The following is a 23121-nucleotide window of genomic DNA, read 5'->3' as shown; positions in this document are numbered from 1 at the left end:
CCATCTGCAGAGTTGGAAACACCTCTGTGAAAAATAGGATCTGACGGCCGGATTTTAAGCCCTGACTCTTTCCGTCATTGGAGGTCATTGGATAAGGTCCTTCTTGCAACACCCCATAATTCAGAAGAACAAACAAATGATCCCAGATTTCAGAATGTTTTTGTTGCCAAGACATTTTAAACTTTGCTGGATGAGCTCTCTGCACCTCCTGTATCACTCACCCTGAGCTCTCATTAAATCAGAGAGATAACCTGGCTTCCCAGGAGGCTGTGTAAATGACGGATCGGATCGGGTCAGAAGGAAAGAAGAGATTTTGAAATGAAAACGAAAGAGCTGCTTGTGTTGAAAGCCCTGTCTCCCTCCTCTCCTAACGCAGGGTCTTTCAAACATCACACCACACCTGTGTGCAAAACCAGACAGTTTTAAAGAGTGATCCACCCACTCACACTCCAGTCTGAGGACCCTGGCTGGTAAAACTTTAGTGGAGTGTTCTTAATGAGGACAGCCTTAGCACTCATCTGTAGTGGAAGTCCCTAGTTCAACAAAACATTGATGCACATACCTAAGTCCCTTTCAGCAAAGCACATACCCACATGCTTAAATTTAAGAATGGGCTTAGGTAACCCACACACTTGCTGGGTGTGATGCACTGTCCCACTAGCAGTATTTAAAACCTTCTGGCATTAGCTCAAGCTGTAGCAATTCGTGCCCTAAGCTCCAGAGGGCCCAGGTTTGGCTCCAGCTGAAGGTGTTACACTTATCCCCTGAAATCATGTTCAGTGCTTTGCTGAACAGGGTTGAACTGTTGAATTAGGAGCTGATTTAAGGATGAACTGAAGTTCCTTACTCCCAGCAATTCAGTGTCCACCAAGAAAACATTATTTCTCTTTATTTTTACAAAACAATATGTGGTGAAATAATGTTTTCACAAAGAGCTCTGACTTCAGTGGAGTTGTACCAGGGAGGAATTTAGACATTTATCTAGGGTTGCCAGATGATTTCAGCAAAAATACCAGACACACTTGACATTACATCACAATCTACATTACATCTTATTTAGAAAATACTGGACATTTATATTTTCTCAAATTGTTTCCCAAACAGAAAGCTCAAATACTGGACTGTCCGGTTCAAAACCGGACACCTGGCAACCCTACATTTATCTAGTTTCTAATCTCCTATCCCAGGTGAATGCCTATATATAAAGAGATTCCCTTTCTGGAGACTATTTTTAAAAACTGTGATTTGGGTTGAGGTTTTGGAGTTCTATTTATTTGTTTTTGCATCCCCAGGGTCCTAAAATGGCCCCAAATCCTACATTCCTTAATTTACATTTTTCTTAGGAACCTCTCCTTCTATTTTCTCCCTTGGACATGAACCAACAATTTTCATAACCATTATGCAGGGGTGCCATGCACCCCCCCAAAAATGAAACACTAGAGAAATAATTTAAATCCTAGCTAACAACTGACTGGATCCCACTAGTCAGTGCTGTCTAAAATGACTGCTAAGGGAGACAGCATACTTCACAGTTTAGCATACAGGCCTTAGCATTAAAAGATCTGGGTTCTAGTCCCTTCTTTGCTCTGGTTGGAGGCTGACTTCATAAAATTCTTACTAGACAAGTAGTTAGAATCCTCTAAATTGGAATTGGCTGGAACTGCCTGAGTTATTGGGCAGAAGAAATTGGTGCATATCATAATAAGCTTAGGAAAAAATGTTCAAAAGTCGTCATGATCTTTGGAAACTTTTATTTCTTGAAAGCCCAATCTGAGACACTTTCTGATCTATCAAATGCAATTAAATAAACTTTAAAGAACTAAGTTATTTAAGCCAGCAAACCACAAGCCCTCCTTCTAGAGCCAACAAGAGACACACAGCCATGCATCTGAGAACAAATTAGACTCTAACCATGAAAAGTTCTCTCTATAAATAGGTTCATTGGTCAAGGGTGAAAACAAGATGAATGTCCTGGAAACACCCTCTCAGTTTGCCTGATCACAATTTTTGAAGGCCCAAAATAGAACTAGAACCTGAATTGAGCTGTTAACAGTCCAGAATTTCTGTCCCACAGAAAATACTGACATTTCTTTTTTTTTCTTTATTACAAATCAGAACAAAAGCAAAAGCAAAATATTTCAAATTCTTCTAGGTCACAACATTTTCAAATATTTTTTGTCTCCAGTCAATCAAAATATCTTATTCCAATTCTGGCTTTTTAAATTGCAATCTGATATTACATTTGATACACTAATATAGACTATAAGTCATTTTGAAACAAAAATCTAGTCACTCTGTTCTGAGATGGTCTAAATACATTGTTTGGAGTTTTTTTGTTAAACTGAAATTTCACCAAAATTGACACATTCCTGTGAAAGTTTCATAGAACACTAGAACTAGCAGGGACCTCCAGAGACCACCAAGTCCAGGCCTCTGCCCTCATGGGGCAATTCTACTGAGAAATTTCTGACCAGCTGAACCTCTGAATAATTCATCCTAGGTTTTATAGGACACTCAGACATGCTGAAACATCATACATGGATATATGTGTTGAGTTAGTTCTATGAAAACAATAATCCAATCAGGCTACAGTCAAGAAAAGCTGCTAACTCTTAAATTAACATTGAGCCTTAGTGTTTAATTCTAATCTTCTAGTGATCTGAGATTCAACAAGGAGTAGGTGGCTATCGGCACCTAATTTACTGATATAGCTAAACCTTTGGCACGGAATACAGAATTGCTGGAAGAAGATGTGTCATTGTGGAAAGAACGGAATGACAAGTACTGAGACATCAGGCCAAATTCATCACTGGAATAAGAGGATCATCCTATTGAAGTCACTTATGCCAATAATGAATCCAGCTTCTCACTTCTAGAAGTCCTGCCCTTTGGAAACAATCCCTAGATAGGATGTTACAGCACATTGGTCTGTGGGCAAAACAAGGGGAACCTTTCCATTTGTTGCCTTTCATTACAGATGTGGTCTCCTCATCTCAAAAAAGATACACTGGCATTAGAAAAGGTACAGAGAAGGGCAACTAAAATGATGAGGGGTTTGGAATGGATCCCATATGAGGCGAGATTAAAGAGACTGGGATTTTTCAGCTTGGAAAAGAGGAAACTAAGGGGGGATATGAGAGAGGTCTATAAAATCATGAGTGGTGGGGAAAAGGTGAATAAGGAAAAGTTATTTACTTGTTCCCATAATATAAGAACTAGGGGCCACCAAATGAAACTAATGGGCAGCATTTGTATAAAACAAATAAAAGGAAGTTCTTCTTCACACAGCGCATAGTCAATCTGTGGAACTCCTTGCCTGAGGAGATTGTGAAGGCTAGGACTAGAACAGGGTTTAAAAGAGAACTAGATAAATTCATGGAGGTTAAGTCCATAAATGACTATTAGCCAGTATGGGTAAGGAATGGTGTCCCTAGCCTCTGTTTGTCAGAGGGTGGAGATGAATGACAGAAGAGAGATCGCTTGATCATTACCTGTTCGGTTCACTCCCTCTGGGACACTTGGCATTGGCCACTGTCGGCAGACAGGGTACTGGGCTGGATGGACCTTTGATCTGACCCAGTATGGCCATTCGTATGTTCTTATGTCCTTATTAAAGATGGCCATCGTGTTCTCCAAAGCCCAGTTAGTGCATTGAATCAATGAATGGCACTGAAATCAAGACAGCAGTAATTCTGAAGTATGGTACCAGAAGTCATCGTATATCGTTTTCTATGGAGTAAATAAATGATTTAACCAAGAGCGGCCCGAGGCAGGCTGCAGCAGCTGACGCTCTAGGCGGGGCGGCACAATCGGTGCCCCTGCCTGAACGGCTGTCAATGGCCATGACATCATCATTGGGTGCCCGGGCCAGCGGTGCCCTAGGCAGCTGCCTTGCTCGCCTAGGCTCACGGGCCGTCCTTGGATTTAACAGTACATTGTGCAGATGGGACACACATGAGCTTTTAATCGGTAAAAATAGCACCTGGGGAAATTGCAAATAGAATATAATCATAATCTTTTAAATAAAAGCAGCTACAAATAAATACATAAAGAAATGGATAAATATATAAGAGCTGAGCGTGTTAAAATATCAGTAGGTTCAACAAACAACCTCACTGTAAATCCATTTCCCAGCTGAGATTTGTGTTCCCCTAGGAAGGGGAACATCTTCCCGATGCCATATCCAAGACTGACTTAAGCTGTTGTGAAGCATGCGGCCTCCAGCCAACCAGCTCTCTGGCAACCCACAAGTGTAGCGTATTTGTTTGAAAAAGCACCCGAAAGAATTCTGTTTATAGCACCTTTCATTTGCAGGGCTTTATATACACGCTCAAATTTAGCTTCAGTTTACTCATCTGCACCTACTACTTACGGGGGTTGTGAGCCTTCTTTAATTCATGTGTGTGCCCGCGTCGTCTGAGGACTTCAGCGGTGCAGCTTCACATCCCCAGGGTAGAGGTGTGGGACCATTCGTGTTGCCCACACTCCTGGATTTACTGTGGAAGGGGATTTTGGTCCTGCCATTGGCTCTCTCATCCCATGTCTGCCCATCCCTACCCAGCAATTAATCCTGCTCCCTCCACTCCCAGTTTTGGCCCCACATCAGTTCACCCTCACCCCGGGGCCCCAGATCAATTTTGCCCCCCTCCTCCAGTCTCACCTCTGCTTCTCCAGGAGTTCTTCACCAAGCCAGGGTGGGGGGAGGAGTTGTGTGGGGGGGCTGCAGCAGGATTCTCTTTTCCCCCTTCCGGGCTGTACGGGAGCTGCTGCTGGGAAGTCACCCTCCTCAATCCCTTCCCAGGCTGGGTGTTCCGGCAAAGGTGGGGGAGGGCAAAGGAGCCATCTTGTTCCTCAGAGGAGGGCAGGGAGAAGCCCAGAAACTGATAGGGGCTGGGGTCTTTTTGCTCCCCTCTTGTGAGTATGGCATTGGGCTGTTAGGGAGGTGGAAAGAGAGCTCTGTCTGTGTCCTGCGGCGGGCCCAATTAGCAGCTCTTTTCCAGGCGGCCGGCGAGAGAAGCAGGCAGCAATGAGAGGGGCTTCCCCCGAAATTCACTTGAGGGTTGAAACATCTCAGATCAATGCCGAACGGGCTCCAGAATCCCATGGCACTTGGAAAAATTGCAAGAGCTGGCAACAGCGCAGTTGTAGAGGCTGCAAACCAGCCAACCAGGCACTGTGAGCCAAGGCTTCGTCCTGCTTTGGTGGCCATCCTGCTGGCATGAGAGCTGTCAGCTGCCCAGACACAAATACCATCTCTATACCCCACGCTCCAATCCCACTGCCCTCGTCCGGCCTAACGCTTTCCTACTGAACGTTCACAAGACTGGTTGGGGCAACCCTTGCCTGGTTCCAGCTCCTTTCCATTTACCCCTTGTTCTGTCTGGGGAAAGAAGACCCATTGAGTGCTCTGTGGGGTTTGTTTTACTGTCCCACTTAAGGGATATCCAAGTGGTCATCAGCTGACAGGCCTTTGTACACCCAGCCACTAGGTGGAGGCACCAGCTGGAGTGCAGGGCATGTTGTTCCTAGACAGGGTGAGAGGGGCTCAGATGGACCTTGAGAAGGGAGGACCAAGGGACTCCACTATCCTGGGGAAGCAGAGATGTCAGTTGGTTGCTCTGTCTGACTTAAGCTTCATAACACCCTTCAGTAGAAGGTACAGATGAGTAAACTGAGGCTAAAATTAAATTGCTTACCCAAGGTCTCAGAAAGCAGAGTGCTATCAGTGCTTGCTAGTGCTTGTTGACGTGAAGATGTCACTTCAGGACACACACACACACACAAAAAATCAGACGCTGTGTTTCTTAGTGGCATTAAACCCTCTGTTCCACAATAATTTCATTATCCTTGAGTGCATGCACACGTGCGTGCATGCACGCGCACACACACACACACACCTTACTGTGAAGTGAAGAAAACATTGGTTTAGTGCTGGAAAAAAACAGGAAAAAATATGCTTTCCTCTTGCTCCTTAAATATTTTTGAAAGGGGACTTTATAGAAAGGAGGAAACTCCCTGCCTGAATTCCCCTCCCCCTTCACTAAATATAACCGTCTCAGGCATCTTCTAAAAATCTTATGCAGATCCTGTAACTTTAAACCTGAGCTGAGTTCATCATTTTAGTGCTGGCCAAACAGAGTGCAGAGGGCGGGCCTGACTCTTTTTTTCAAGACCACCTTAGATAGCCTCCCATCCCTGAGTTAAAAAAAATGCTGACTCCACTCTGTTAGTTTTCTTTAGCAATATAGTTATCACCCTGGGAAAAGCTACCCTTCTAGCTGCTACAGTCAAAGGAATATTTGGACCCCCAACGTTTTTCCAGTGATTTCTGCCTGCGATTTCAAATTTCCCTCCACTCTGTCTGTAAAAGAATCAGAATTTGGAATAGTTTGAACCTAGGACAAGAAACCTATCCTCTAACAGAACTATCAACGATGTTTATTCAGACTCAACTCTTCATCTTCCTCTTAGGGAGTGTGGCCATCAGGGCATTTGCAGAAGAAGGTAAGAAGAATCCTATCATTTCCAATAATTTGCTGTAATTCACACAGATTGTGTTTTTCTTACTCCTTTGCAGCAGGACTGCTCTGTGTTGTTTATTAAGCTCTCCGGTTTGAATTCTTAAAGCCACTGGTGAGCGTCTAATGTGTTGTCAGGAGAGAAACGTGTCAAAGTTTTCAAGCGGGTAAAGTCTTACTGAGTATTCAAAAACAGTCTTTGTGCATGTTGCCATTTCGCCAGGAATGTAAGGGAGTGGGAACTATTATAAGCATTCAGTAAAAGCATTACCTCAACAGCTCTTGGAAATGTCTCCAGTTTTACTGTCTTCTATGTGCAAGCAGATGCTGAAAGCAATAATTTAGTGTAACTGAAATTAAACAGAGGAACCTCTGATTCCAAAGTCATTTCATTTAAAGAACAAATTCTTTGTAAGAAGATTGCTTTGTATAGTTTAGTGCACTGTAGCAGCAGAGGACTTTTGCATTACTTCTCTTTCAAAGGGCATTTGCTAAGGCTGACTTCACTACAAGTATGTTTGTTTTATTTCCATATATTCAAGTATTGTGACAGTTCTTGAGGAAATTTATGAAATGGCAAAAATTATTAAGATAGGTTCAGCCACTAGACTCTGTGCCTCCAAAATGCACTCCCACTGAGCAAACAATGTGTCTTTTGAATGTTATGTACTAGAAGTATGAGATACTCTGCATTCTAAAGGGTCTTGGGTTTTTATCCAGCTAAAATGTATAGAAATGGATCTGATCCATTTACACTCAGTAGTGCTTGTAGTCCATGATGAGACACATTGAAACTGGCAGAACCATTCACTGAGTAATGTGCTAATGAATATAAATCAAATCAGAATCTGGCCAATAGGTAATTCACATCAATGGGACTGCAATGGTATAAGAAAGCAGGGTTTTGCCAATAGATTTCTGCATATCACAGGATAATATTTGTATACAATGTGTAAATCGTACCCCAAATTTTCATGTTCACCCACTTAAGTACATTTGGCTCAAATCTTCATTACCTTGCACCTCCTTCTATAGTCACTAACATCAGTGCACAGTGTCAAACAGTATGGCTACGTCTATACTGCAGGCTTCTTGCACAAGAAGCTTTTATCGGAAGAGATCTTCTGCATGTCCACACTGCAAAAGCACATCGAAAAAGTGATGTGCTTTTGCGAAAGAGAGCGTCCAGACTGCATGGACGCTGTCTCGAAAGTAAGCTCTGATTGCTATGCAAAGAATAGCCACCAGGGCACCTGTGCTTTTTCCTCTTTTTGTGCAAAAAAACCTTCTTCCCCATCTACACACACCTTTTTGTGAAAGAGTTCTTTCACAAAAAGGCGTTTTTCCTTGTAGAATGAGGAATACCTACGCTGGAAAAAAAACCCTCTGTTCTTTTGATTTTTTTGCGCAAAAACACACTTGAGGTGTGGATGCTGCACGAGTTTTTTCCAAAAAAACTCTGTAGTGTAGATGTAGCCTTTTTTTGGGTATGTCTACACTACCCCGCTAGTTCGAACTAGCGGGGTAATGTATGCATACCGAACGTGCAAATGAAGCCCAGGATTTGAATTTCCCGGGCTTTATTTGCATAAGCCGGCCGGCGCCATTTTTAAATGCCGGCTTGTTCGAACCCCGTGCCGCGCGGCTACACGCGGCACGGGCTAGATAGTTCGAACTAGCAAGCCATTCCGAACTATCTGTACGCCTCGTGGAACGGATGCGTACAGATAGTTCGGAATGGCTTGCTAGTTCGAACTATCTAGCCCGTGCCGCGTGTAGCCGCGTGGCACGGGGTTCGAACAAGCCGGCATTTAAAAATGGCGCCGGCCAGCTTATGCAAATAAAGCCCGGGAAATTCAAATCCCGGGCTTCATTTCCACGTTCGGTATGCATACATTACCTCTCTAGTTCGAACTAGCGGGGTAGTGTAGACATACCCTTTCTGATTTAGCATCATTTTATAGTGGTTTGGTACTTTTCACTGCTATCAATGACTATGCACGCTGCAGAGAAATGGTGAGTCTTCCCTGAACTGCTCCCCCATTTTAAATGCATCCGTTTCCAGCTGTGAAAAGTGAGGCAGGGAGATAAGTAATTGCTATATGTAATTATGGTGACCAGTTTGTTTTTTATGTCAGAAGTGCAGCCAAAAGAGGGCTTTTTTTAGCTGTTTTTTTTTTAAACCTACTTTCTCTGAGCAGTGAGGTAAGGCATGTGACTATGATAGAGTGGGTATTGGGCCCATCTTTACCACAAGAGTCACAGAACTAAAACGGCCTTAGCCAGCAACTTGTTTAAACACAGCTTTGGCTGGCAACGTGCTATTACAGTTTTCCTAGGCAGCATGGATAGAGCTGAACTGCGGGGACTGTGGTTAGAAGTTGGTTCACAGAACCGTGCTATAAGCTGGGGATCTCTTTAATAGGCTGATCTGTCTGTATTTTGGGTTAAGGATTTTTCAGATAATTCCCAGTGGGTGCTGCAACAATGTTGGTTGAATCTGTGTATAGCGTAGAGCAAACAAGAGTCAGATGGGCACTTGTACCACTGTGTCATCTACCTTGTGCCCAGTAGTTACTATGGGTCAGAAAAGTCCCCAGATTAATAAATCTCACAGGACTAATACAATTTCCTTGGCCAATGGAGATTCAGGTGATTTTTTTTTCACTGTGTTAGGCAGAATTGGGTCAAACCATACCTATTCTGACCTAAATTATATGAGCTGTGGGCTTGCAAAACTGGCTGGAGGTTTTGTGGAAAGGGGCTTCCTTGTCAAATGTCTGGCACTGGTTGCCTCTGATTAGGCTAGAAATAAACTTGGCGTTGTCTCTGAGCCCTGGACTACATGAAGGAGTTATTTCGAAATAACTCCCCTTATTTCAAAATGATACGTGGAGCGTCCACACTACCAAGCCCGTTATTTCAAAATAGTGGGCTGGTTATCTGAAATCTGGACTCCTGCTTTCCTCAGGGAATAATGCTAATTTTGAAATAGTTACTTCGAAATAGCGGGAGTGTGGACACTCCGACGCTGCTATTTTGAAATGACGACTCCCCTGAGTAATTTGAAATAATTACTCCCCAATGCTTCCTGGAGCTCTAAGTTGAGGTAGTGCATCCACAATAATGGAGCCTGCCTCTGACTAATTTCGAGGTTCCCCCGTAGTGGGGACACACTATTTCGACTTTGTTATTTCGGGAGATATTATTTCTAAATAATTTCCTAGGGGAGACATGCCCTTAGTGGCATTTTTGGTCCTTCCACTTCTGGACCTAGACAGAATTTGGAAGGGCAGGTTTGGTCTGAGTTTGGGACAAAGATTCTTACATGATCTTTCTCCCCAAGCTGCTAAATGTCCCATATACTCAACCTAAGACATGTTCTGCTACCGGCAATATTCTCCTCTTCTGTCCTGGTATCCCATACGATCTACTCTACCAGAGAAGCATCTGTGGCAGTAAGTCTCTGAGTCTCAGCAAAAGCCAGATGTGCACACAGTGTACTAGGGCACTGTGAGTCAGAACCATCTCTGCCCATAGACACTCTAGGCCAATAATTTTCACCAGGGGGCCATGCTATGAATTTTGGCAAGTTGTCACAGACAACTACTGTATTTTTCCTACATTAATGGGGGGGGGGGGGGCGGGTAGAGTCTGGAAGGGAGATTGCATGTAAGAGGGGGTTCTTCTGACCTGGGGCAGTGGGTTGGGGTGCAGGAGTGGGTGTGAGGTACAGGCTCTGGCTGGGAGGTGCTTATCACAGATGGCTCCCAGCAGTGCATTAGGGTGCTCAGGCAGGCTTATTAATTACACAGCTGGAGTCGACATATCTTAAATCGCCATCCACACAGCGGGAGGTCGACAGGAGCAAACATTCCCTTTGGCTTCTCTTACTCCTCGTGAGGTGCAGGAGAACTGGCACCGACGGTGGCACCCTCTGAGTTTGAATTAGTGGGTCTTCACTAGAGCTGCTCAATCGAACCCTGGAACATCAACCACGGCAGTGTCAATCTTCTGGGTAGTGTAGACATGGAATTGGTATCAGGAAAAAAATTCCCATTTCAAATATAGTCTCCCTGTAGAGATCAGTCATCATTGCAGAGAATGGACATTGTTTACTTTGTTCTCCCATCAAATTCTCCAAGGGTACATCTACACGGCAACACTATTTTCAAAATAACTAGCGCTATTCCGAAATAACTTAGTCCTCGTCTACACAGCAGGCAGTTATTTCAAAATAGTGTCAAAATAGTGTCAAGCTGGAGGACTTCTTCCTCCGACTCCTGCAATCCTCATTGTACGAGGAGTAAGGGAAGTCGGAGGAAGAGTGCTCTATTTTGAAACAAGTGCTGTGTAGATGCTCCCGATTTTGGAAAAAAGCTATTTCGAAATCAGCTAGGCAATTGACAAAGGTTAGATCCTGCGCTGATGTAAACAGCGTAGTTATAGTGCAGGGGTCAGGAATCTATTTAGAGTTGAGGGTCGCTGACCCACAGAAATCACTTGGGGGCTGCACACAAGTGAGAAAAAAACTCTCACTGATGTAGCCTTTTGGCTGAGCAGGAGAACGCCACTCCTCATATTCCCCTCACACACCAGAGCCTCGCGGGGACCCAGGCTAGTAGACTGTGTGTGCTCCAGCCTGGCGGGGGGCTAGAATGCCAGCACAGGCTCCCCTGTGCTGGGAGGGAGCCCTGAGCCTCGGGGGCCAGGCCTTAGGGGTCCCACCTCATTCTAATGGATCCATTGATTTACACTAGCTGAGAATCTGGTCCTAATAATTTATCAGTAAAGATAAACAGCTGGCCGGCACCCCGGCTACATATCCAAGAGAGAAAAATACAGTCCCACCAGATCATTATAAACAATTACAAAAAGCTCGGTCCAGAGCTAACGGGTTGCTGGACTTCAGCTCAGGCATTCAGTGGATTTCCTCCTTGGGGCATTGTTTTAAGCAAGCCCCACACTCAGACACCACAGCAATGACAACTGGGTGCCCAAACAAAACATCGGGTGCATCTCAGCTGCACATTGGTTTTGTGGATTTGTTTTTTGTCTGGGCCTGGTCAGTGACTGGGAGATGAACCCTGGAGGCTGTCATGCCCCAGGGATCCCTTGCGTCCCAGATCCAGGCTGCAGTCAGGCAGGATGTAAAAGACCCTCTGATGTTTACACACACACAGAGTCACGCACACGGAGTTAATGCAGCTGCAGAGCGCTTGGCAGCTGTTTGGAACACGGCTCCATGCCCAATGTTTCGCAAGAAGACAGAGGGTTGGGAAGAAAGAGGAGGAGGGGAGCAGGTCTCACAAAAGGGAAACAAATGAGAAACCCCGTAACAAACCGTTACAATTTATTTTGAACGAGATGCCTCAGATGTCTGGCCACAGGGCCTCTGAGGGAACAGCAACAATGAAATCAGACTCTTGATTGTTCTGCTTTACACTGCCTTTTGCTTTTTCATCTCACCGATACCCGGAGAGCCTTCCTGATGCTAACAACCACCACAACAAAATTACATTCAAAAGACTTTCTGAGGGCAAAAGTGCTGGCCACCACTTCCGCCTCACTCATACCTTCCTACAAGGACTTCACAAGCATGTAGGCCTTGTGCTAGCCTTCTGCAGGGGGAGAATTTCATGTTGAATGCATGCCAGAAAGGCTTCCATGACTAGGAAACCCATCCAGCTACTAGACAGTAGGGTCATGTCTACACTACGTGGAAGATAGATGTTGCCATGATTAATCTTCCAGGGTTTGATTTAGTGTGTCTAGTGAAGACCCAGTAATTCAAACTGAGTGGGCCCTCCCGTCGGTGCGGGACTCCTGCTCCTCACGAGGGGTAAGGGAAGCTGACAGGAGCGTTTGCTCCCATGGACCTCCTGCTGTATGGACAGTGATTTAAGATACGTTGATTCCAGCTACGTAATTTACGTAGCTGGAGTTGCGTATCTTAATTTGACCTTCCCTTTTAGTGTAGACCGGGCCTAGATGTGTGAGACTGATTGTGTCTTGCTGACTGTGCGGAGAGGTACTAAGGGTATGTCTACACTACCCTCCTAGTTCGAACTAGGAGGGTAATGTAGGCATACCGGACTTGCAAATGAAGCCCGGGATTTGAATTTCCCAGGTTTCATTTGCATAAGCCGGGTGCTGCCATTTTAAAATCCCTGCTCGTTCGAACCCCGTGCCGCGCGGCTACACGCAGCACGAACTAGGTAGTTCGAACTAGGCTTCCTAGTTCGAACCACTGTTACTCCTCGTGGAATGAGGAGTAACGGTAGTTCGAACTAGGAAGCCTAGTTCGAACTACCTAGTTTGTGCTGCGTGTAGCCGCGCGGCACAGGGTTCGAACGAGCAGGGATTTAAAAATGGCAGCACCCGGCTTATGCAAATGAAGCCCGGGAAATTCAAATCCCGGGCTTCATTTGCAAGTGCAGTATGCCTACATTACCCCGCTAGTTTGAACTAGCGGGGTAGTGTAGACATACCCATAATGAATAGTAAGAAATCTTTGTGAAAACCAAATTCAAGTCCTGTTTCAAGTGTCTGGCGTTAAGTGTATGTTCAGAGAAACCAATAAAGATGAGCGTTGAGTTGCTGACTCAGCAAAGAGCTTAATGCTTGTGCTTAAAGTTAGGCACATGCATTTTTAAGTGCTTTGTTGAATGAGATATTTGGGAAGGAGGCAGTTCCAGGAACGGCTTCTTGTGTTGCGACACCAATGTCTCTTCCTGGCCTTTGTTTTCTTTTTTTTTCACATTCTGTATTCTACTTGACTTGTACATGGATTCTGTCTACCTTCTTCCATGAGATGGGCCGTGGGCTGCATGCACTGTCAGAGAAGCTGGATACAGCTTGCATTTGTACTGTTTGCTTATAGACTTGTCAAATTCCGATCCCTGGGAATATCTCGGCTTGGCACTCCTGAAGTGCATGGCTAAGCACAACGTGTTACTGGACTGTAGCTTCAGATTCCAGGTACTTATCTTTAAGAGGCTGAACCAACATAGTTTCACACTCACTCTGGACCCTGATATCTGCAGTCTTTGGGAACTGCTAAAGCCCCAGAAAGCAATGATTCCTGGCTCTTCTGGAGCCTCAGATATTTGAAGGAAAAGAATGCTGGGCCTACAAAATCTACTAGGTCCACAGAAGGTGCACCTAATGCAGGGACAGCAACAGTAGCAGCTTAGCTAAATGCCAGTTGTAGGGCACCAGTAGATGCTAGGTCAGATGATACATTCATGGGACAGCAATGCTGAAGGCAGAGACTTAATGGACAAACATGGGAGACTCAGGCTCAGATGACCCTAGAGGCCTTTTTCCATCTCTAACTATAGAAGAAATAGATTGTAAGGAATTATCCTGCAATGGCAGGTGCATAGGCCTGGGTAACCCCAGGCCGAGAGGGGCAAGCCCCCCAGCCACACCCTTTCCACCCCTATCAGAGCCCAGTCCGCTCCGGTGGCTGCTGCAGGCCCCTGTCCAGCCCCACTCAATGAGGTCACTGGCCCTTGCCCCTCTCCCTGCCCTGGATAGTCCCCCCAGTCCCGCCGGTCCTTGAGCGCCAGACAGCCGGTGAGTAGCCTGGTCCCAGCCTGCCCCAGAGCTCTGGAGAGCCAGCGGGCAGCACGGTCCAAGGCTGCCATGGTGCTCTGGAAAGCCTGCTCCAGCCCCAAATTTCTGAAGAGCCGCTGGCAGGCATGGCATGGGGAGGCTGGGGCCCTCACCCTTGATCAGTAAGACCACCCCCCCAGCCCTCCTGCCCCAGCCTCTGGCACCCTAAGAGAGGAGGGGATCTGGGGGAGCCAGAGCATGGGTGGAGCTAGGTGAGGTAGTTTGGAAAGGCAATGCCTCCCACTGCCTAAAATACCCGCCACCAGTGGTCTTTGTAAGCGGAGCACTTGGGTAGCCACCCAGGAGAAATTCAAACTCTGCCCAGCTGATTAGCACAGCACCCACAGCTGGCAGCATGTGTTTCTACTGGTGGTGCACATCTGCATGTGTCTTAAGCTACATCTAAACTATGAACCTCTTGTGGAAAAGGAAATGCAAATGGAGCGCTCATTTGCATATGTCACACTCTCATTTGCATTCCCTCCTCGGATCCCTTTTGCGCAAGAGCCATTCTTCCAGAGTGCTCCATTTACATTTCCTCCTCTGCAAGAGGATTGTAATTTAGATGCAGCCCTGGTGTACCTTAAAAATGTGTGCCGCACGTGGATGGAAAAAATGAGAGGAAACTTTGCCTGCTACCCATGGACAAGTGGTGGAATAGCCAACCATATCCTCACATCTTTAGCTCGATGGCAGGTTTCCTGCTGCAAAATAAAATAGCAGCAGAATGTAAGCTCTGAATAATAAAGAGTCATTTTTCCCCCTTATGGTTTCTCTTCATATGTATGGCTACTGGTCATTTATATGATAGTACTTCTCCAGAACTCTGGTCATTTCCCCTGGCATCTATATTCCCAATTAGAATATTACTTAATTGTGCAGGCATCCTTTTATATGAGCAAAACTCAAATCAGTATTGGAAAGCTATCATGGAGTATGGGGGAGTCACCGGGTCCTGCGCCTCCCTCCACAGCCAGACGTGACTTTCAGCCAGCAAGTAGAACAGAAGGTTTATTTGTTGACAGGGACACAACATAGCACAGACGTGTTACAGGAATCAGGAGCAGTCAGTAAATCCATCTTGGGGATAAGGGCCCTTGCCCGGCCCCTCAAGCCAGCTAGACTCCCTCCTTCCTAAGCAGGCTGAAAACTAAACTCTCACACCCAGCAACTGGTCTCAGCCCTCTAGGCAGCCCCACTTACTCCACTGTCCTGGTTCCTGGGCCCAAGCTGTTACCTGGTCCTCAGGATGTGAGAGACTGACAGACTTCCACTGTGAGTCGTACCCAGCCTTCCCCTCCTCATCCAGATATTGTTGTTAATAAAACTTGAGCTGCTGGAGTCGTGTGTGAAAACTTCAGCTGTGTTTTAAAAAAGTAATTTCCTAGTTGCAGAGAAAATCCAGAAGGTAAATAAAAAGATCTCCAAATGTAGTATTTTTCAAAAGACCTGATTTTTAAGATAATCTGATAATCTGATGATTACTTGAGGTGGAATCTGGCCTGGGCATTTGGGTTAATACACCTATTCCTACAAACCAGGGTTTCCCAAATTTTATCAGCCGTGGAGCACCTATGGGGTCCTGAAAATTTGATGGAGCCCTTAAAATATCATGATTTTTAATTCAATAGGTACCCAAATAGACACAATTTTGGAATTCTGTTTTTATTTCTTGTATATTTCTTATCATTTTTTTCAACAAAAATATCTGAAAATTAGTAAGAAAATAACAGGGTCATACAACTGTCATTGAGCACACTTTGGGAAAACCTGCTACAAACAATGTAGTCATAAACAACAAATGATCTGATCGCACTTTATAGACTAACAAAACATGTAGATGGTATCATGAGCTTTCATGGGCAAAGCCCACTTCTTCGGATAACCAGTGTTTTGAGTTTAGGATGTGCAGACCCAAAATAAATAGGAGAGAAGGGTGGGAGTCAGGGGGAGAGAAGGGAGGGAAAAAAGGAGGAGGGTGATAGACAGAGAGCAGAGGGTATAGAAAATCAAGAAGGTAGAGGGAATCAGTAAGTATCTGAAGATTGGGTAGTTAAAATGAAGCAGATAAGACTCAAAGTCAATTGATTGTATCCTTCCTGACATAGGAATCTACACAAAGAGTTGTTTGCACCTTCATTGACTGTTAGGTAGATAGTGTCCCAACCATCCTTCATCATGATTGAGTCCATTAGCATGCGAATTAAATTTGAGGATGAACTCTAATTCCAATGCTTCTCTGTGTATCTGGCTAGTAGAATTGGTTTCTGACAAGACAGCCACTTGAAGATCTTTTAAACAGTGATTAGGAAGATTAAAGTGTTCCCCAACAGGTTTCTGTATGTTTCTTTATGTAATGTAGTCATAGGCACTCAAGTGACAGGTTTTTTTATATCTCATCCAGTAAGAGTTATCTGCAGCAGCCCTCAATACTATGCTGGCGGCAGTGCTTCTGTCAGTTCATTAATCTAAGGGAAAAGTGGTCACCTACAGAGTCACAAATTCCATTTACTAGTTCCTTGATGCTCCAGAGAAGTCTCCCTTCCAAGTACTTACCTAAGACTTCTTTTGAGGTTTGCATACAGTTAATCAAATTTAAAGTTCCATTTTTTTCAGCATGAACTAAATCTGTGGTAGCAATCAGAAACTGCAGGGTCTGCAAAGTAAGCCCTCACATGGTATTTAATTATAAGATGACATGATGGGGAACTGTTGCTTTGGCTCCAATTGAAACAAAAAGCAATCAGCCCATAATAGTGGGTATGATATTTCCTGAGCTATCTCATTGGCCTATGTGAATATTCCACCACCACACCATTAGGGTATTATTAGACACAAATAGATTTTGCTTGGTCTAGCTTTCTGATCCCACATTACTGATGATGGCTTCTCTCAAACTTCCATCTCTGATGCCTCCGAGACTTAGTCCTCTGGTAAAGAACATTTTAAATAAGAAATGAATTGGCTCCTAAAATCTAGAGGAAACCGTAAGCACCAAAATTGTCTACTGGCATAATGGAGATAATTAAGCCAGCAGAGAATCTGTCCCTACTAAAACGTGGCCAACAGTAAAGATGATATTAACCATATTGTAGAACAAATTCCACTCTAGATTTTATAGTACAGCCCAGTTCTCAAGCAGCTCTGTTAAGTGGAGAGGTGTTTCCTCTTCCTTAATAGCCTAGATTTCATGCCACACAATGACACAGAGTAAGCTAAAAATGAACAGGTACATTCATAAAACTTAATATATCCTGTAATAACCATTTTAATACAAGAAGTGGCATGCCAGCTTTGCTCTTTTACATTAAGTGCATGGAGTACTAAGTAGAGATGCAAGGCCTAACTCTGGCTATAGTTCTATGCAAGTAACGAAGAGCAGAAGGTGGCTCCACACTATGCAAGCAACATTTTGGAGCACGGCCCAGCATGGTGATTATGCTGCTTCCCATCTTGGAATCATGGACAGGTTCCTTTGCTGCTAGGTTTGGCTGAGAACCCGTAGTTGCATCCGGCTAGATTTTTTTCAAACAAAACTTTTATTGCCCATAAAGTTTTTCCTTCCAGGAGCAAAAACCAGGGGAGTTTAGCTCCACCACCATATGACTCAGCAACTAATGGGGTAATCTGCCAGTTTTGCCACTTCTACTGGCTTCTTAAATAGGATTTTCAAGATCTAAAAGTGGCAGTTTTTTGAATAATAACAAAAACTTTATGTGCTGGATGAAATTCAAGACCATGGAAGTTGTGGAGCAGGTGGCCACTTGGCATCCAGGGCTAAACCACAGGGTTGTGAAGAGTCACCAACACCAAAAATCAAGGAAACTGGAGAGTTTTGCACAGGTGTAGTTGAAAATAATGTTCTTCAAACTACTTTGGAGATGGAAAGAAGCCAGGTTCCCTCCAAGCTTAGGGTCACATGTGTAGATGGCTGTCCCTTGGCTTTCATGAAAATCTGTGCACTGTTTGATGACATGTGGTGTGCATATCTCACTGTTGCCTGCTGTGAAATCCTGTAGCTTGATGGGAATACATGAAGTACATGATCAATGCACGTTACTTTGAGTTACAAAACTGAGTAGGCATAGAAATTATTCTTAGGTGGTAGATCAGTTCCCAGATACTAGGTGAGGAGAAAGATAGAATTATTATTATCAGAGACAGAATTATTTTCATAGGACTTCGGTAATTTATAGACACTCTTTAACTTTACAAATATAGATTTGGGGCAATACTCAAAATGAGGTGCATTACAGATAGTGATGACAGCAGTGTTGGTGTGCTGATATGTTGCCTACCTCCTGGCTATTACCGCTGTAATGGGAATGGCATGACACATCGTACAGTATATGAGACATCCCTAAGAAACGTACTGCTACAATCAGCTTCTAATTGAAGCATGGTGTGTTGGCAACACCAGAGCACAATGGCTGCAAATCTCAGTATCAGTAGAAATTGCATGGGGATGTCAGTGAAATACCTGTCTAGTTATTTGTAGGTACCAAGCTATTACTTATTCTGATAGATTGAATATCATATTCATTATACAGTGAAACCTTTATTATCCGGCACTCTGTTAACCAGAAAACTTTGTTAACTAGCATTGTCACCAGCCACAATACTGTCGCATCTTCAGGTGCACAGGCCTGGCTTGGTTTACCATGATTGGCTTAACAATTTTTTATTTAAGAAGTACTAATAATCTTTAACTCAAAATAGAAATGTGAGACCAACTGTCTCACATTACAAAACTACCAATATTAAAAACGGTAGTTTTACTATTATTGTCCATTGGTTTTTCTTAGATTGATGGGACCCTCCAATAACCGGCATTTTTAGGTAACCGGAACACCCTAATCCCTGAGCATGCCGGATAACACAGGTTTTACTGTAAAACAAATATGTGCTTCTGGCATCGCCTACCCAAACTGACAGTGAGTTTCTGATCTGCTAAGGAACATTCATGTAGACAAGTATCCAACCTAGTCTGAAATCTCATGGCTCTGTATGCAAGACAGCTACAGATCCATATACAGACTCCATACAAGCAAGTGCAACTTGGATTGAAATCAAGGGAGCGGTAGCCATTTTCATTAGGTTTGAATTTGACTCCCAAATTTTGACACAATCCTCATTATCTTTATCAATCCATGTTGGCCTCTGAGGGTAAGTCTAGACTACATGGCTCCGTCGACGGAGCCATGTAGATTTGTTTGTTTGGCAAAGGGAAATGAAGCCGCGATTTAAATAATCGCATCTTCATTTAAATTTAAATGGCTGCCGCGCTGAGCCGACAAACATCTGACCAGCTGTTTGTTGGCTCAGCGCGCTAGTCTGAGCGCTCCCCTGTCGACATGAAAGCCCTTTATTGACCTCCCCGGTAAACCTCATCCTACGAGGCATAACGGGGAGGTCGATAAAGGGCTTTCAGGTCGGCGCGGGAGCGTCCAGACTAGCACGCTGAGCCGACAAACAGCTGATCAGCTGTTTGTCGGCTCAGCGCAGCAGCCATTTAAATTTAAATGAAGCCACAATTATTTAAATCGCGGCTTCATTTCCCTCTGCCGATCAGCCTAATCTACATGGCTCCATCGATGGAGCCATGTAGTTTAGACACACCCTGAGACATGCTCACTGGTTCAATAACACTTAAAATGCAAGTTACTTTCCTCTGGTGCTTTTCAATCCTGATAGTTAGGCCCTGTCTACACTGGCATGTTTTGTTGCCCAAAAACCTGCTTTTTGTTGACAAAACAGTAAGACCGTACACACTACAATGCAGCTTTTGGTGATAAAAATCTTCCAGCCCCACGAGAGACTTTTGTCTTCTCCCCTCCCTTTATTGTCGACAAAGAGCTGGTGTGGACTCTGCTGTTTGTTTTGTTGAGAGTGGCTTCAACCAGTATCCCACAATGCCTGCCTTGATGGCTGTGCTCAGTGTTTTGGGCTTCTCCCCTTTCAAAGCTCCAGGAGATATCTGGCAGGTGCATGAGCTGCTCCCTTTGGGGAACAAACCAAAAAGAGCAAATCATTGAAATGCCCCTGTTCTGCTCTGCTAGGAGCGCAGACTGGAGGGACTGCTGTGCTGCTCTGACACTGCTCAGCACGGACAGCTGCTCCCACAGCTGACTGCTTCGGGAGAACTCGCAGAGAATCACAAGAAGCACAGGGATCAGCTCTGCCTTCCCACAACACTGCACTGAGGGATGCTTACCCACAATGCTTTGCTCAGGGCTGGCGTTACCATGAGGTGAACTGAGGCGGCTGCCTCAGGTGCCAGACTGTGGGGGGGGGAAGAGGTGGGGGCGCCACTAGGACCCAGAGTGTAGAAAATTGTGTCTGCTGCTATTAGTTCTCCTTTATTGGGGTAGGGAGCAGAGCAGTCCCATGAGAGGAGTGGAACAGGAAGGAGGCAGTATTGAGACCTTTCAAAGTTTTTGCCCAACCGAGGGGGCAGGGGGGCGTCATTTGAGCTCCCCGCCTCAGGTGCCAAAATGTTGTCAGCTGGTCGTGGCTTTGCTGTATTTGTCAACAGGGGAGCTAGCTATGTGCCCATGAAATGTCGACAATGGGAGGCAGAAAACCCAGTTTAACGGGTTTTCACTTTTACCGACTTTTGCATGTCGACCGCATTTTTGTCGTCTAACCTGCCCAGTGTAGACTTTGCCTGAGCCACTAGGTATATATGGCTGTGACTATTTTCTTCCACTATTTGATCTGAGGAAGTGGGTCTGGCCCATGAAAGCTCATCATCTAATAAACCATCTTGTTAGTCTTTAAAGTGCTACATAGTCCTGTATTTTGTTTCCACTAGGTACTGAGTGTCAATTTCAATCAATAAATGTGAATTCCGAGGTGCAGTGACCCACTCACTGTTTTCTGAGTGACCTAGGTAAATTGTTTCAAAGAAGCGCATTCTCCTTTATCTATAGCTGCCCATATGCAGTCTCGCATTTTATGATATCAGTGTATGATGTGAATAAATCCTTGCAAGGCAGATGCAAAACCTGTTCTGCCAGTACATTACAGAATGCTTCTTTTTCAGATGGTAAATTCTGTACTTGGACATATTAAAAAACATGAAAAAGTCTTCCAATTTTTTTTTAAGGTGGATTCACTAACAGCTTTTACCTCAATATTCCCATTACTCACAGGGAATGAAACTCACCCTCTGAAGAGAGGCAGCCCAAGGTCAAGTAAGCATTAATATCCTACTTAAACACTCTTTTGAGAGCTGAGGTGAGGCATAAGCTGTGTGCTGGCTTTGCACACAGAGGTTTCCTTCACTCAAGCTGCAGGGAACGTCAAAAGATGGCTTTGATATCTTCTGTCTTCAAAAGCATCTTTGTTGTTCTTGGAGACACCTGAGAGACATACCAAGTGACAATGGTCCTGCATCTCTGGCTCATTCTGTTGACCTACAGAGCAGGCCTACTTTGAAAGTACCCTGTAAGAGACTTTTATGGTAGGCTGTCACACCATGATAAACAGTGAGCTGTGAGCTCATCTTTTCATAAGTGGGCTAAACATTTGAAATATTTTCAAAGCGATATTGAGCTTTCAAAGACTTTCTGTCTTGTCCTGGTGTGAGAAGTTGCAACCTGATAGCTGCGGGGGGGGGGGGGGGGGGGGGGGAGAGAAAGGAGGCTGTGAGCTGCAGTGGCCCCAGTTAGAATTTGGCAATGCAAAATGCATGGATTAATCCACATCTGCATCCATCGACAACTGAAAAAACAATGATAAGCGATGAGGCAATGGGAGGAGGGAGTCATGGGTCCAAAGAGGAATGTTTATGTTTGCAAACTGCTTAGAAATAATAATGGAAGCAGATATCAAACTGAACTGCTGCTTTCTGCAGTGGTTCCCTCTAAAATGTGGATAGCTTGGATGAAATTTACATCTGTACACGCGGTCAGTAATGGACCATGCCCATGCACCACTCAAGTCCCAATTAAGCCCCTTTTAAAGTCTGGAGTGATGTACAGACTTTGTGTTGAACACTTGTATGGGGTGAATTTCACTCACTAGGAAGACAATTTTCTCCCCAGATTTGTTCAAATAATATTTTAAACTTTGGAAAGCTCGAAGGCAAAATCAGATTCCTTTTCCAAGAACATTTTTTCCGCTACTATGTGCTCGCATTGGTTTGCAATCAGAAGATTACTTGCTAGTGCCAGACCACATATTCTGGTTCATTACTCCAAGAGCACTTGCAAGCACTGAACCTTCAACACCGCTTTTATTACTGAAGAGAGACTCATAAATACTGGACTGCACCCATTACACAAATTTTCTCCAGTGGTGACACCCTGGTCCCATTGTAGACAATTGAAAAAGTCTCATTGACTTCAGTGGGGCTGGGATTCCAGGGTTCCTCTTCCCTGACTCAGATGGAGTACATTCCTTGAATATAGTAGTGTATGTGCAAGAAAGGCATTTAACTACTTGGGTCACTGTGTATTGAGAAGAAGAGTTGACAAACTGGGAAGAAGAGTTGACAAACCTCGGTTTTTTGGGGGTCAGAAAACTAGTGAGGGTTTACAAACCCCTTTGAAGCCCAAAAATGAATAGTAGATTTTAAGGCCAGAAGAAACCATTAGATCATCTAGTCTGATTCCTTTATAGGATAACACAGGCCAGAGGATTTCACTCAGCTTCTAATGTATTGAGCCTAATGTTTCATTACCTGCCAGAAAGGCATCCAGCCTTGATTTGAAGACATCAAGGGTATGTCTAGACTGCATCCCTCTGAGGGCAGAGGAATGCAGATTAGGCAGATCAACATTGCAAATGAGTCAGGGATTTAAATATCCCGTGCCTAATTAGCATAAAAATGGCTGCCACGTTTTGCCGACTCAGCACTTTGTCGTCAGAAAGCGACAGTCTAGAGGGGGATCTGTTGATAAAGAAAGCCTTTTTCGACAGATCCTGTAAACCTCCTTGCAGGAGGCATGAGGGATCTGTCGAAAAAGGCTTTCTTTCT

The 23121-nt window shown here is 44.5% G+C and overlaps 1 protein-coding gene across 3 annotated transcripts in view; it reads left to right on the top strand.

Annotated features, from left to right (window-relative positions):
* The first annotated feature begins 6132 nt into the window (after positions 1 to 6132).
* Positions 6133 to 23121, top strand: part of PDPN (podoplanin) — a 44534-nt gene continuing 27545 nt past the window's right edge. The window contains exon 1 of one of the 3 annotated variants that reach the window (XM_014575895.4): positions 6133 to 6504. In XM_014575895.4, coding sequence (XP_014431381.1) covers positions 6435 to 6504 — 70 coding nt within the window. In that variant the 5' untranslated portion in view covers positions 6133 to 6434. The remainder of the gene's footprint in view (positions 6505 to 23121) is intronic. The other 2 variants (XM_014575894.4, XM_014575896.4) reach the window with 2 other exon arrangements.

This window comes from Pelodiscus sinensis, chromosome 24 (genome assembly GCF_052426305.1).
Source record: "Pelodiscus sinensis isolate ZL-2025 chromosome 24, ASM5242630v1, whole genome shotgun sequence".
NCBI classification, from domain to species: domain Eukaryota; kingdom Metazoa; phylum Chordata; order Testudines; family Trionychidae; genus Pelodiscus; species Pelodiscus sinensis.
The sequence above is the reverse complement of the archived record's forward strand: the minus strand, read 5'-3'. Positions and strand labels throughout refer to the sequence as shown.